We start from the raw sequence: 13,938 nt of genomic DNA, 5'->3' as shown, positions 1-13,938 counted from the left end.
GTATATTGATTGTTACTATATGCTTTATTGCTGTTTTGCTTTTGCTGGCATTTGTGGTCACCTTAATTTTCAGGCGTTAAAGTAGAATCACATTGGAAAATAGTTTGGGAAGCTGTTCTAGGAGTTAGAGGTTGCAAGTTTGGAAAGTGCTGTCAAAAGAACCTTGGTGAGTTACTACATTGCATCTTATATATATATATGGTACATACCGCTGCCACTGTGCACTGTGGCAGAGGGCCTGAATGTTTAAGCTGGTGGATGGGGTGCGATCAAGTGGCTGCTTTGTCTTGGATGATGTAAAACTTTTTGGCTCTCTGTAGTGTAATCCCATCAGTCCCGTTTCCCTGCTCTATCCCCTGAGTCCTGCAAGTTTATTTCCCACAAGTGCCCATCCAATTTGCTTTTGAAATCATTGATCATCTCTGCTTCAAACACCCTCGTAAGCAACGAGTTCCAGCTCATTACCACTCACTGTGCAAAAAGTTCTTCCTCACATTCCCCCTGCATCTCTTGTCCAAAGCCTTGAAGCTGTGTCCCCTCAGTATGTCCTGTTACCTTAAAAGATTACGCACATGAAGTCCCCGGCCAGTGTGTTCCTGCACAATCTTTAGAACTGTGCCATAAAGTCTATGTTACTTCTTCCTAACCCTCTGCCAAAACGCACCACTTCACATATCTCTGCATTAAATTCCATCTGCCACTGGCTGCACATTCTCCTAGCTTCTATGTCCTGTTGCTTCTGGTCTGGCTCTATCATTTTCCTAGTCTGGTTCTTGTTTCATTGTGTGTTTGGGGTCTAGACAAGGGTTTTGGGGATTGTCTATTCTCCCAAAGTGTGCTACTTGAGTCTTTAGTTCCTCAAAACCATTACTCTTTAGTTACAGAAAGTATTTACACATTTGGACCTCTACACAAGATTGGAGCTCCTCCTCCTTTCAGGTCTCACTTACTTCTGAGTCATGTGATCTGACAGCATGATCACGTTTATGCTTCTGATGTTAACCCTTTACTCTACATCTCCCCCCCAAGACTTTATCCTCATCATACTTACATCCTCTTACATCTCCCCCAAAGTCTCTGAGTTCACAGGGTGAGTCTCTGATGTGCCTTGACCAATCTCCCTGGTCTCGCTCAGATCTCCTTTTGAGGTCGAGGATATTCGTACTCTCCTTTCTGTCAGTGTGAGTGTTCTTCTCCTGGGTGCCTGTGGAGCTGGCAGTAAGTCTTCCTGCTTCTTCATCAGGATCTGAGTAGTAAGCCCAAGTTTCCATTGACTTTATCTCCAAAGATATTAAGGTGCTGCAGTTTCTCCTTATGATACTCTGGTCTCAATCATGTACGATCTTGGTTGTGGAGTTTTTTTAATGATTGTACCTTCCCCCTGTTAGTCTCAGACCCATACTCTCTCCCCAGGCTTCAGCACTGGCAACACACATGCTCTGTGCCTATGATTAAAGTTCCAAGCTTGGTTGCTTCTCTGTTCTTCCTCACACCATTTTATCCTCCAGTGGTCATTCGTGATGACGTTATGTTCAAGTTTTTTGCTAGAGATTGGTGCTGTGCTCTCTGATGGTGAGAAACCAGTTTGTAATGGTGAGCTTTAATAACTCAGAAGAGCTAGATTAAGGTCTTTGTGTTTCTTCAATAAAGCTTTGATGGTTCGTATCCCTCTCTCAGCTTCTCTACTCACTTGAGGATAGTGAGGTGAACTGGTTACATGAACGAAACCATATTCATTTGAGAAATTGTGGAATAACTCATCAAATTGCAGCCCAATGTCGGACAGTATGATGTCCCAGGATGCCAGGTTTTGCATAAATTTTCTTGAGGGACTGGATGACTGTTTCTGCTGTGATGGTATGCAATCTGTTTCCTTCAATCTGCCATGAGCAGTAATCAATGAGAATAAGAAAGGTTTTACCCCTAAATTTAAATTTAATTCCCGGGCGCTCCCATGACATGATGAAAAAATAGAAGGTAATAGTGATTCTTTTTGTTCTTGGCTATTTACAGCACAAGTAAGACAGTTAGAAATAATTTCTTCTAAAGAGCGAGTGATGCCTGGCCACCAGGCTGATTGCTCTGCTCTCGGATGACATTTTGTTATTCCTAGGTGACTTTGGTTAAGTCTTTGAAGAATATCAAGCCAAAGTGTTCTCAGTATGATTACTCTCTAATTGAAAACTAGTAAGTTGTCAATGACTTTGAGGTGCTTGCATTATTCAAAGTATTGTCATAGCATTGGATTAGTGGGGATAAAGTCTGGCCATCCTTCCAGGCAATATTCTCAGATTAGGAAACATTCTTCATCCTGTTACTGGGCTTGCTTTATTTCCTGCAGCATTTTTGCAGTAGCTGGTAAGTGCTGAGTGATTAAGGATGTATATGCTTCAACATCCTTGATGAAGTATAAATCCTCTTGTTTGGTTCCTTCTGATGGTTCAATGTGTTTGACGTTGTTTGATACTTCCCTTGCACATACTCTGTGAGGGAGTCATATCTCATCAATCTTAATTTGAACCACTGGATTCTGGGCGACACCTTTGCATTTTCTTTCATGTTCAGAACAGCGACTAGTGGCTTATGGTTTGTTTTGATTTTGAAATACAATCCCATAACATAGTCTGAAAATTTTTTGCATGCCATGTTGCTGCCAATGCTTCTTTTTCTATTGTGGCGTATCATTATTCTGTTTCTGTTAGTGACCTAGAGGCATAGTAAACTGCTCTACGCTTGCCATCTCCCTGCATTGAAACAAAACTGCCTTCAGACCTGTAGACGATGCATCTGCTGCTACTATGGTCAGTAGTTCTGGGTCGTAATGTGCCAAGATTTCAGAAGAGATTAGAAGTTGTTTAATCTTTTCAAAATCTTTTTGCTGGTCCACATTCCAGCACCACTGTTGAACCTGTCTCAATAGCTGTCTAAAGGGCTTGTTTACCTCTGCTAAATTTGGTAGCAACTTATCTACTTGGTTGACCATCCCAAGCAATCTTTGAAGCTCAGTTATGTCCCTGGGTTATGGAAATTCTCTGATTACTTTTGTTTTTGTGGATCAGCTATGATTCCAGTGGCTTCAACTATGTGACCTTGAAACTTGATCATAGGTTTGGTAAACTCACGTTTTTCATTCAATGTTAGGCCTGCATCCTGTAAGACTCTCAGGACTGCCCTGACTCTGTGAACATGCTCTTCTCTCGCGGAGCCACGTGTAAGTATGTCGTCCATATGACAATATTACTCCTTCCATGCCTTCTAGAGTGTGAGGCATTGTTCTCTGGAAAATTTCTGGAGCAGACGCTATTCCAAAGGGCAATCTATTGAAACAATAACAACCAATGGGCGTTATAAATGTGGTCAGCAATCTGGATTTTTTGTCCAGAGGCAACTGCCAGAATCCACTGTTCGCATCCAATTTGGTAAATAAAGTACTCTTGGCTATTTTGGCAAGAATCTCGTTCACTGAGGCCAATGGATGGATCTCACGTTCCCTGTTTGTTTAGTTGAGTTAAATCCACGCAGATTCTTATAGAGCAGTTTGGCTTTGGAACCGTAACCATTCTTGAACACCATTTTGTTGGCACTGTGACCAGCGAGATAACCCTTTGCTGCAGCATCTTTTCATTTTCACCCTTGACTTTGTCCAAGAGTGGGTGAGGGACTTTCCTCGGTGTAAAGGGACAAATTGGTTTAGCATCAGGGTGGTTTGGTATTCGGTCTTTAACTTCCCTAGCCCTGTAAGCAATTTTTGAAATTCTTTTCGAAATGTACTGCTGTAGTTCTCATCAGCAACGTCATCCACTTCATAAAATAATTTCAGTTTTAGGCCTGCCTTTCTACTTTGTAAAGAACACTCTTGATTTTGAATGACATAGAGAGGTTCAAGGATTTCTCGGTCGCTATATTTCAGTTTTGCCATGAGTTGGCCTTTCACTTTTAAAGTTGTCCCACCCGGACCTTGTAATTTAATAGATGAAGGTTGCAATGTAATCTGTTTGAACCATTTGACTTCATCTGATAAAACAGAAACCCCTGCTCCTGTGTCTAGTTTTAAATGCCTGTTTTCAGTATAATTTACCTCCCCCAGGAAGCTTAGTTCCTTTGCTTGTGGTTCGTCCGCTTCTTGTATGTGGATCTGTTTTAAAATTTTCTCCCCCTTTTTACAGGTTGTCAGCATTTTTGAGAGATGAACAGTTTTGAAATGGCCTATTTTTCACAGATGTGGCACTCTGCCTCCTGCTGGACATTCTTCTCGCTTGTGCAGTTTAGCCCAGCCATACAGAAGATATTTCAAAATGGCGGCTGACGTGCTTTTTTCCATTTTGGTGGGATTAGGCTTTGGCACGTGTTCTCATTTATAGCCTACAAATTGAATGATCTCACTCGATCTTCTCCATAGGACCTCCCCTTCTCCACAAACAAACACCCAATTCTGTTTCCTGAGTTCCTTTTGCTTTGCAATCTGCACTTCTTTCACTATTGTTAAATCCTCTTTTGTCTGTACGAGGTCTGATAATGTTTCGTCTAGGACCCCGACCACAATTCGGTCGCGATTCAACTCATCCTTTAAGATTCCTTAATCGCAGTTTCCTGCCAGTCTATTAGAGATCATTGATGAACGAATCCATGCTTTTGCTTGGTCTTTGCTTTCCCTTATTAAATTTAGCTCTCTCTATTATTAAATTCCGATGGACGTTTAAATAAGTCAAAAGCTTGCATGACTTCTTTATGAGAAATTGAAGTCTCATCAACCCCCTACCTTGTTATCACATCATCAGCAATAGATCTTACTGCATAAAGTAGTGTACTTACCTGATTGTTGTGATCTTTTTTGTGTAATCCTGAAGGGGTTCTGTATCTTGTGACCCTTTTTCTCCAGTTGTCCCAGTTCTGGGCCTGTGCAAGCCTTTTGCACACTGAAATGGTTCTGGGAGTGTGGATTCCATGCTTCTGCTGAATCCTCAAAATGTTCCTACTTCTTTTCTGATGCTTGCTGCTTCAGGTCTGTGCTCCCTGCTGTCCGCTCTCTGGGTCTGTGTCTCAGCTTGCACCAGCTGCTCCCATGATGTTCCAATGTCTTGGTGAGTCATTTTTTTTATTTTGTCCTTCCTTCATGGATCTCTTGTCTTGCCAGCCCTGTAACCTTCTTCTTAAGGTTTGCTTGGTCTTTTACTTGCTGTCACCATGTTTCGTTGTGTGGTTGGGGCTTATACAAGGGTTTTGAGGATTGTCTATTCTCTCAAAGTAGGTTGCTTGAGTCTGTAGTTTCTCAAAATCATTACTCTTTCATTTACAACAATTATTTACACATTTGGGCCTCAATCGAGGTTGGAGTGTGTCCTCCTTCCAGATCTCTCTTTATTCTCAGTCATGTGACCTGACATCATTATTACATCAGCATCGTGTATGCTTCTGATGTTAACCCTTTACTCTACAGTTCTATCTCACTCCTGGTCTGGTCCTCCTGTTCCTCTTGGCTCCTGACCTCAGATCCTGTTGGCTTCCCTGCTGCTGATTCTTCTCATGTTGCCTTACATACTGTCACTCCAGTACTGCTGGCTGTTTTACAGCTGATTCCTTTCCTGCGGCAGTTCCTGATTCCAGTGTTGTTGCTCCCACAGTTCAGTGACCAGCATCATTCCACATGCAGCTTCTGGCTGGTTGGATGCTAGAACTTGATTGCTGATTGGTTATGACTGTCTTCTGTTGAGAGGCTACCGGCTGTAAATGGTTACCTTGGCTGCCTGTGTCTTTCCTTGCGCCAAGTCCCATCACCCATCACAGCTGTGCTCGCTGACCTACATTGACTCCTGGATTAAGTGATGCCCGATTTTAAACTTCTCATCCTTATTTTCAAACCCCTCTGTGCTCTCAACCCTCCCTATCTCTGTAATCTCCTCCAGCCCTACAACCCTCTGAGAGCACTGTGCTCTTCTAGTTCTGGCCTTTTGAGCATCCCTGATTTTAATCACTCCACCATTGGTGGCCAGGCCTTCAGTTGCCGGGACCCTAAGCTAAGGGATTCCCTCCCTACTCCTCTCAGCCTCTCTACCCCTCTCTCTGCTTCTTTAAGATGATCATTAAAATCTACCCCTTTGACCAAGCTTTCGGTCACCTTTTGTCACGTCTCCTATGGTTCAGTGTCCATTTTGTCTGATAATGCACCTATGAAGCACCTTGAGAGATTTCTTCCATTCTAGGTGCTATATAAATGCAAGTAGTGGTTGTAGGTGATGTGTTTTTGCAATTATTATATATTATAAATTAATTAAAATGTTTAGATAATACATATGTATAAGATTAATGTGTACTGGAAAACTCTGGAAAAAGGAACAGATGAGGTGTAAACAGTCAATATATTTTGGTGAAAATGTCCCTCCTGGTATCCTAACTTCCCCGAAACAAACCTTCCACCGGGTCTATAATAGTGCCACTTCTGTAGTTGCCTGTGATCAGTAACACCCCCACTGTCAGCACTTTAACACCGAATTAATCAGGTTGAAAGATCCATGGTTAGATGAAAAACACAATTCAATGCAGTGAAATTTGTTTGACAGTTAAAATTTGGGGTTTTACACAAAGAAAATAGGACTGGTGGTTCCTTGAGGTGCATTTCATGGGTCAGAGTCACAAGGAAGTAATATTACATTGACCCACGTCCTTGCTCTTCACGCATTTATGCTCTCATCTTGCTTTAGTTTCTATGCCGCCCAGTTTTGAAATGGGAGACATGTGAAATGGGAGACTTCAGTGCAGGGATGACTGCTGCTCTGGAATATAGAGTCACAGAATGATTATAGCATTGAAGGATGTCAACCAAGAATAATAAGTGAGGCTTGGCTAAATACATTAGACCGTTGAAACAGCTGAGCCCCAGGGAAAACGTTACTTGATTGACAGCTTTGGCTCTCCGATCTCTTCTGTCAATTATGCAATGTTTATTTACACAAGATAAAGAGGTTTCAAGTGCTTGTAGTTTCTGCTATCAATACTTTAAAAGGTCTGGATGATTGACACGTTTATTGGTTTGTAGTAAAAAGCAGCTTATTTTAAGAAAGTGGAAAATTATCAATGAATGGCTGGTTTTCTTTAAAGCTTTTTCTCTACATCCTATTATCACTATTGGGGTCATTATTTCTATACAGTGTAGAGTAGGTGAAGGATATGGAAGTGCCATAGCTTGGCAAGGGGTGCATGAGCATCATTGGGGGTGAGTGGGGTTAATAGCTTGGCATGGGGGGCATGAGGCACCCTTGGGGTGAGTGGGGGCATACCTTGGCATGAGGGGGCATAAGGAGGACCTTTTGAACTTACCTTTCAAAAGGCTCTCTCATGCAGACTATTGAAAAGCTAGTCTGACTCCATGAAAATTGTGGATCCCCCCAGTGGAGCCGGCCAGGTTAGGATTGCTAGGTGCCAATTTTTGACCTGAACCAGACCGCACGCTTAAAAGGCAATCCCGAAAATTGGAAGCCCTGGGAATGAGGTTGGGAATCCTGGAATCAGGTCCCAGCCACCATTTTCACCCCTCCACAGAGTATCCCAGACACTATGAAAATATAATCTTGTGCCTCTATTTATAAAGCTCAGGATCCATATGCCTTTTTAACCACTTTCTCAACCTGCTCTGCTACCTTCAATGATTTGCGTACAAAGATGTCTGGCTCGCTCTGCTTCTGCACCCCCTTTATAATTGTGCTCTTTATTTTATATTGCTTCTCCTTATTCTTCCAACCAAAATATATACACCAAAATAACAAAGGGGGTGTCAATCTATGGTCTGATTGCTGTAATTGTCAAAGATTATTTGGCTACCAAGTTAATGCATGGGACAAGCTCAGAGCAGTCAGAAGATCAATGAGGGAGCTCAGAGTTCCAGCAAAAGTGCAGAACTGAGGGAGTGCTGCACTGACAGAGATGCCATCTTTTGGATAAGCTGTTATAGCGTGGCCCTGCTTACCCTCTCAGGTGCATGTTAGAGATTCCATGACACTATTGGAAGAAGAGTCAGGGGAGTTCTCCCTGGCATCTTGATCAATATTTATGCCTCATCCAATGTCACCAAAACAGTTATCAACTCAATATCATGTTACTGTTTGTGGAATCTTGCTATGCACAAATTGGTTGATGCATTTCCTACATTATAAAAGTGACTACACTTTAAATGTATTTCATTGGCAATAATGTGCTTTAGGACGCCCTAAAGTTATCAAAGGTGCTACAGAATTACAAGTTTTTATTAACCTGCAATTGCAAGTAGGGAATTATGAATTCGAACCTCTACCATTCCTCATTCACTGTGAGCTCTTTAATACCAGGCTCAATAATTCATGGGCTAAATTTTACTTACGTCTCCGGTGCTCAATTTGCAGGTGGGCAGCAGTGAGGTAGAAATCTGCATCAGGCTGGAATATATCTTCAAAAAACTGCTGCCTATCTCTGAATTTCATCTGCGGGGTGTGATCAGTATCCAGCAGTCTTGGTGTGTGATCTGCCTCAGCTGGGAAACATAAGTGTAACAGTCACACAGCAAATACCAGCACCGTACATTTAACCTCCACCAGCGCCGAGCATATACCATACGCCAGCACCGAGCACATAACCTACGCCAGCACCGAGCATATACCGTACACCAGCACCGAGCACATAACCTACGCCAGCGCCGAGCATATACCATACACCAGCACATAACCTACGCCAGCGCCGAGCATATACCATACACCAGCACCGAGCACATAACCTACGCCAGCACCGAGCATATACCGTACACCAGCACCGAGCACATAACCTACACCAGCACCGAGCACATAACCTAGACCAGCACCGAGCATATAACCTACACCAGCACCGAGCATATAACCTACACCAGCACCGAGCATATAACCTACACCAGCACCGAGCATATAACCTACACCAGCACCGAGCACATAACCTACACCAGCACCGAGCACATAACCTACACCAGCACCGATCACATAACCTACACCAGCACCGAGCATATAACCTACACCAGCACCGAGCATATAACCTACACCAGCACCGAGCACATAACCTACACCAGCACCGAGCATATAACCTACACCAGCACTGAGCATATACCATACACCAGCACCGAGCATATAACCTACACCAGCACCAAGCACATAACCTACACCAGCACCGAGCACATAACCTACACCAGCACCGAGCACATAACCTACACCAGCACCGAGCACATAACCTACACCAGCACCGAGCATATAACCTACACCAGCACCGAGCATATAATCTACACCAGCACCGAGCACATAACCTAGACCAGCACCGAGCATATAACCTACACCAGCACCGAGCATATAACCTACACCAGCACCGAGCATATAACCTACACCAGCGCCGAGCATATAACCTACACCAGCACCGAGCATATAACCTACACCAGCACCGAGCATATAACCTACACCAGCACCGAGCACATAACCTACACCAGCGCCGAGCATATAACCTACACCAGCACCGAGCATACAACATACACCAGCGCCGAGCATATAACCTACACCAGCACCGAGCATATAACCTACACCAGCACCGAGCATATAACATACACCAGCGCCGAGCATATAACCTACACCAGCGCCGAGCACATAACCTACACCAGCGCCGAGCATATAACCTACACCAGCACCGAGCATATAACATACACCAGCACCGGGAGTATAACCAACACCAACACTGAGCTTATAGCCTACACCAGAATTGCGCTTAAAACCCACACTAGCACCTTACCTACACTAGAAACCTTATACTCTAGAGCTGGTAGCCCGCCAGATCAATGGACCCCGTTAACAGGTAAACAAGAGTGTATGTGAAATCTGCAGGGAGGTTATGGCACATGAAACTCAGCTGATCATGTTGTCATGTTAATGAGGTGGCATTGACGTATCCATTAACAGAAGAGTGACCTAGCAAGTAGTTAATCCTGTGTCACCTGGAATCCCTCCCTATCATGGTTTCAGCTTTCGCATATTTTGATTTAAAGATTAGTGTGCTGAGTTAATATTTAGGGAGTGTTAGAGACTGTGTTGATGTTCAGAGAAAAGGGGCCGACTGAGTTAATATTCATGGAGTAGGGGGAGAGTAAGGTAATGGTCAAAAATGAGATAATATTCAGATAGAAGGAAGTGGAGATAGGAAGTACATATTTAGGGAGTGGGAGATGAGGTGTAAGTTCATGGAATGGAAGAGGGAGAAAGCTAATACTGACAGAACAGCTTATTCTTCATGGAATGGGTTATCGAATCATACAATAGTTACATCACAGGAAGAGGCCATTCATCCCATTGTGTCTGTGCTGGCTCTCTGAAGGAGCAATTCACACAGAGCCAATCCCCCACCTTCTCACCTTCCCTATGGGGCATTCCCTACAGGCCATTCTCTGTGGGCATTCTTTGTGGGGCATTCTCTGTTTGTTCTCTGTGGGTCATTTCCTGTGGGGCATACTATGTGGGGCAATTTCTGTGGGGCGTACATTGTGGACCATTCACCATCGGGCATTGCCCATGGGTCATTCACCATGGAGCTGGACCCTGGTACCAGAGGTGCCCTTGGTGGCTGTCGGCTGGGTCAGGTGCAGCCCTGCCCTCTGGTGGCTGTAGCGGTGGGGCGTGCAGGGTGAGTAAACTGTTTCTGTGCCCGGGGTTCCCTAGGAGTTGGGGAGCTTTGTCGGCGGACTCGGGAGGAGGCAGGGTCAGTGCCATGGGTGGAGCCAGTGCTTTGGGCTCGAAAACAGAAGATTGGGGATAAGCTGACCACATGTTTGACTTTTTTTGTATCTTTAAAATAATTCTATTTGCCTAATATGTTTAGTACCAGTGGAATAAAGAATCACTGAACTGGAACCTTCAAACATTTAGTGTGCTTCTTTCTGTGTCATGTTATGAATGGGTGTGACCAAGTTAACTAATGCCTGTTGTATTATGAGCATGGGTGAAACTAGATTTCCATTCCCTTTAATTCCCATAAAAATATTGTCTGGAACTAGAGGGGTTTGTCTGAACTGTTACTGATGACTGGCTGAACAGACTGTTTGTGTCGCTGGTGTGATTGAAGGTGCACCATTGTGATGCAGGAGATTGAGCAGAGGAGATTGTCTCAGCTCTGTCTCCAGTAGACTGATTGATCTGGTGAGATGAATGAGACACTCAAGCATCGGGCTGTTCATGCCTAAACTTATCACTGCAGCAAATTTATGGTTTTCAGGTTGTCTTTTGGCCTCTTAAGCAAATTGTTCCAATTTAGTCGGTGGCGCCTTCTCTCCACCTGATTCAAGGAGACGGTTAGTGCTTGGCCTGACTCCAGATTGGGCTAGGTCATCTTAGATTTGGAGTACCAGGAGTGTAAGTATAACCCTCGATTATCACACAGATTCACTCTAGGGAACTAGAATCAATTCACTCTAGGGAACTAGAATCACCAATTCGTAATTCCTGCTGGGAAGTAACTGGACATTGAGAGTACAAGACTGACTGATATCTCCCACAACACTGTTCCCTGTGGTCAGATGCCCTGAAAACACTCACTGCCTGGGCTCAAATTGGAAGATTGGCCATTTGAGTTGTAATCTTGGAAGGTGCCTAAGGCACATTCCATAAAGAAGATATTCAGGAGAGGAGATTTATGAAGGTGGCAGGGTTGGGGCTTGGGATTGGTGGAAATTGTAGAGGATGATATGGTAGAGAAGGGCCAGAAGAGACTCTCAGAATCAATTTTGTTTTCATCGGAAAAAGGTGAGGGACCTGACGCAAGTCAGTACAATGGAAAGTGATAGAAATCACAAGATACATATGGATGAGGACAGCCAATCAGTCCATCATAACCAATCCATCCAGAAAGACATGACAATTCCACCCCCATAACAGCATCCAAGGTTCTTTCGAAAGCACCTTCCAAACCCGTGACCTCTATCATCTAGAAGGACAAGGGCAGCAGACATATGGAAACACCATCACCTGGACACCTCCCTCCAACACACGCACCATCCTGACTTGGAAATATACCGCCGTTCCTTCACTGTTGCTGGGTCAAAATCCTGGAACTCCCTTCCTAACAGCATTGTGGGTGTACCTACACCACAGGGTCTGCAACGGTTCAAGAAGGCAGCTCATCACCACCTTCTCAAGGGCAACTAGGGATGGGCAATAAATGCTGGTCTAGCCAGCGATGCCCACATCCCATGAAGGAATAATTAAAACATGATTGTTTGCAGGTTAATGAGATCACAGAATCACAGAATTGTTACAGTGTAGAAGGAGGCCATTCGTCCCATTATGTCTGCACCGGCTCTCTCAGCATTTTAACTTAGTGCCAACCTCCTGCCTTTTCCCAGTAACCCTGCATATTGTTTCTATTTAAATAATCATCCAATGCCCTCTTGAATGCCACAATTGAACCTGCCTCTATCACACTTCCAGGCAGTGCATTCCAAACTCTAATTACTCGCTGTTTGAAAAAGTTTTTTCTCACCTCGCATTTGCTTCTTTTGCAAAACAGTAAAAACTGTGCCCTCTGGTTCTCGATCAATTTACGAGCAGGAACAGTTTCTTCCTATCTACCCTGTCTAGACCCCTCATGATTTTGAAAACTTCTATCAAGTCTCATCTTAGCCTTCTCCTCTCCTCCCCCAACTTCTCCAATCTTTCCTCATAACTGAAGTGTCTCATCCCTGGAACCATTCTCGTAAACCTCTTCTACACTCTCTCCAAGGCGTTCACATCCTTCCTATAGTGTGGCGCCCAGAACTGTACACAATACTCCAGCTGAGGTCTAATCAGTGTTTTATATAAGTTCATCATAACCTCCCCGCACTTGTACTCTATGCCCCTAATAATGAAGCCTAGAATACTGTATGCTTTAGAAACAGCTCTCTCTACCAGTCCTGCCACCTTTAATGACTTATGTACATATACATTGAGGTCTCTCTGCTCCTGCACACCCTTTAGAATAGTATCCTTTATTTTATACTGTCTCTCCACGTTCTTTGTACCAAAGTGTATAACCTCACACTTCCCTGTATTGAGCTTCATCTGCCACCTATCTGCCCACTCCATCAATGTGTCAATGTCCTTTTGAAGTTCTACAATGTCCTCCTCACAATTTACAATTCTCCCAAGTTTTGTGTTGTCCACAAACTTTGAAATTGTTCCTGAACACCAAGATCTAGATCACTTATATATTTCAGGAAAAGCAAGGGTCCCAATACCGGCCCCTGGGGAACTCCACTACAAACCTTCTTCCAGCCTGAAAAGTACCCATTAGCCATTACTCTGTTCCCTATCCCTCAGCCAATTTTGTATCCACGTTGCTACTGTCCCTTTTATTTCATGGTCTATAACTTTCCTCACAAGTCTGTTGTATGGCACTGTATTGAACGCCTTTTGGGAGTCCATATACACCACATCAACGGCTTTGCCCTCATCAACCATCTCTGTTACCTCTTCAAAAAAACTCCAGCAAGTTAGTTAGATACGATTTTCCTTTAACAAATCTATGCTGACTGTTCCGAATCAATTCATATTTTTCCATGTGACTATTAATTCTATCCCGAATGATTGTTTCTAGAAGTTTCTCCACCACCGAAGTTAAACTGACTGGTCTATAATTGCAGGGCAGATCTTTATAGCCTTTTTTGAACAAGATAGTTATGAACTGAGCTGTTCAAATCTTTCACAGGACTAAACGGGATTGGTAATAGGATAAAAACAAAAAGCTAAAAGCTACTGCGGATGCTGGAAATCCAAAACAAAAACAGAATTACCTGGAAAAACTCAACAGGTCTGGCAGCATCGGTGGAGAAGAAATCAGTTAACGTTTCGAGTCCTCATGACCCTTCGGCAGAATTGAGTATAGTTAGGAGAAAGGTGAAATATAAGCTGGTCTAAGGTGCGGGGGGGCGGGGGGAGA

The 13,938-nt window shown here is 43.7% G+C and overlaps 2 protein-coding genes across 4 annotated transcripts in view; both read right to left on the bottom strand.

Moving 5' to 3' along the window:
- eapp (e2f-associated phosphoprotein) overlaps nucleotides 1-13,938 on the bottom strand; it is a 503,058-nt gene that overhangs the window by 148,341 nt on the left and 340,779 nt on the right. The window lies entirely within an intron of this gene.
- Nucleotides 1-13,938, bottom strand: part of LOC144688675 (dysbindin) — a 57,749-nt gene that overhangs the window by 8,768 nt on the left and 35,043 nt on the right. For all 3 annotated transcript variants that reach the window (XM_078555506.1, XM_078555507.1, XM_078555508.1), the window contains one exon: nucleotides 8,351-8,500. In XM_078555506.1, coding sequence (XP_078411632.1) covers nucleotides 8,351-8,500 — 150 coding nt within the window. The remainder of the gene's footprint in view (nucleotides 1-8,350; nucleotides 8,501-13,938) is intronic.

Source organism: Cetorhinus maximus, chromosome 13, assembly GCF_964194155.1.
Source record: "Cetorhinus maximus chromosome 13, sCetMax3.hap1.1, whole genome shotgun sequence".
Taxonomy (NCBI): domain Eukaryota; kingdom Metazoa; phylum Chordata; class Chondrichthyes; order Lamniformes; family Cetorhinidae; genus Cetorhinus; species Cetorhinus maximus.
The sequence above is the reverse complement of the archived record's forward strand: the minus strand, read 5'-3'. Positions and strand labels throughout refer to the sequence as shown.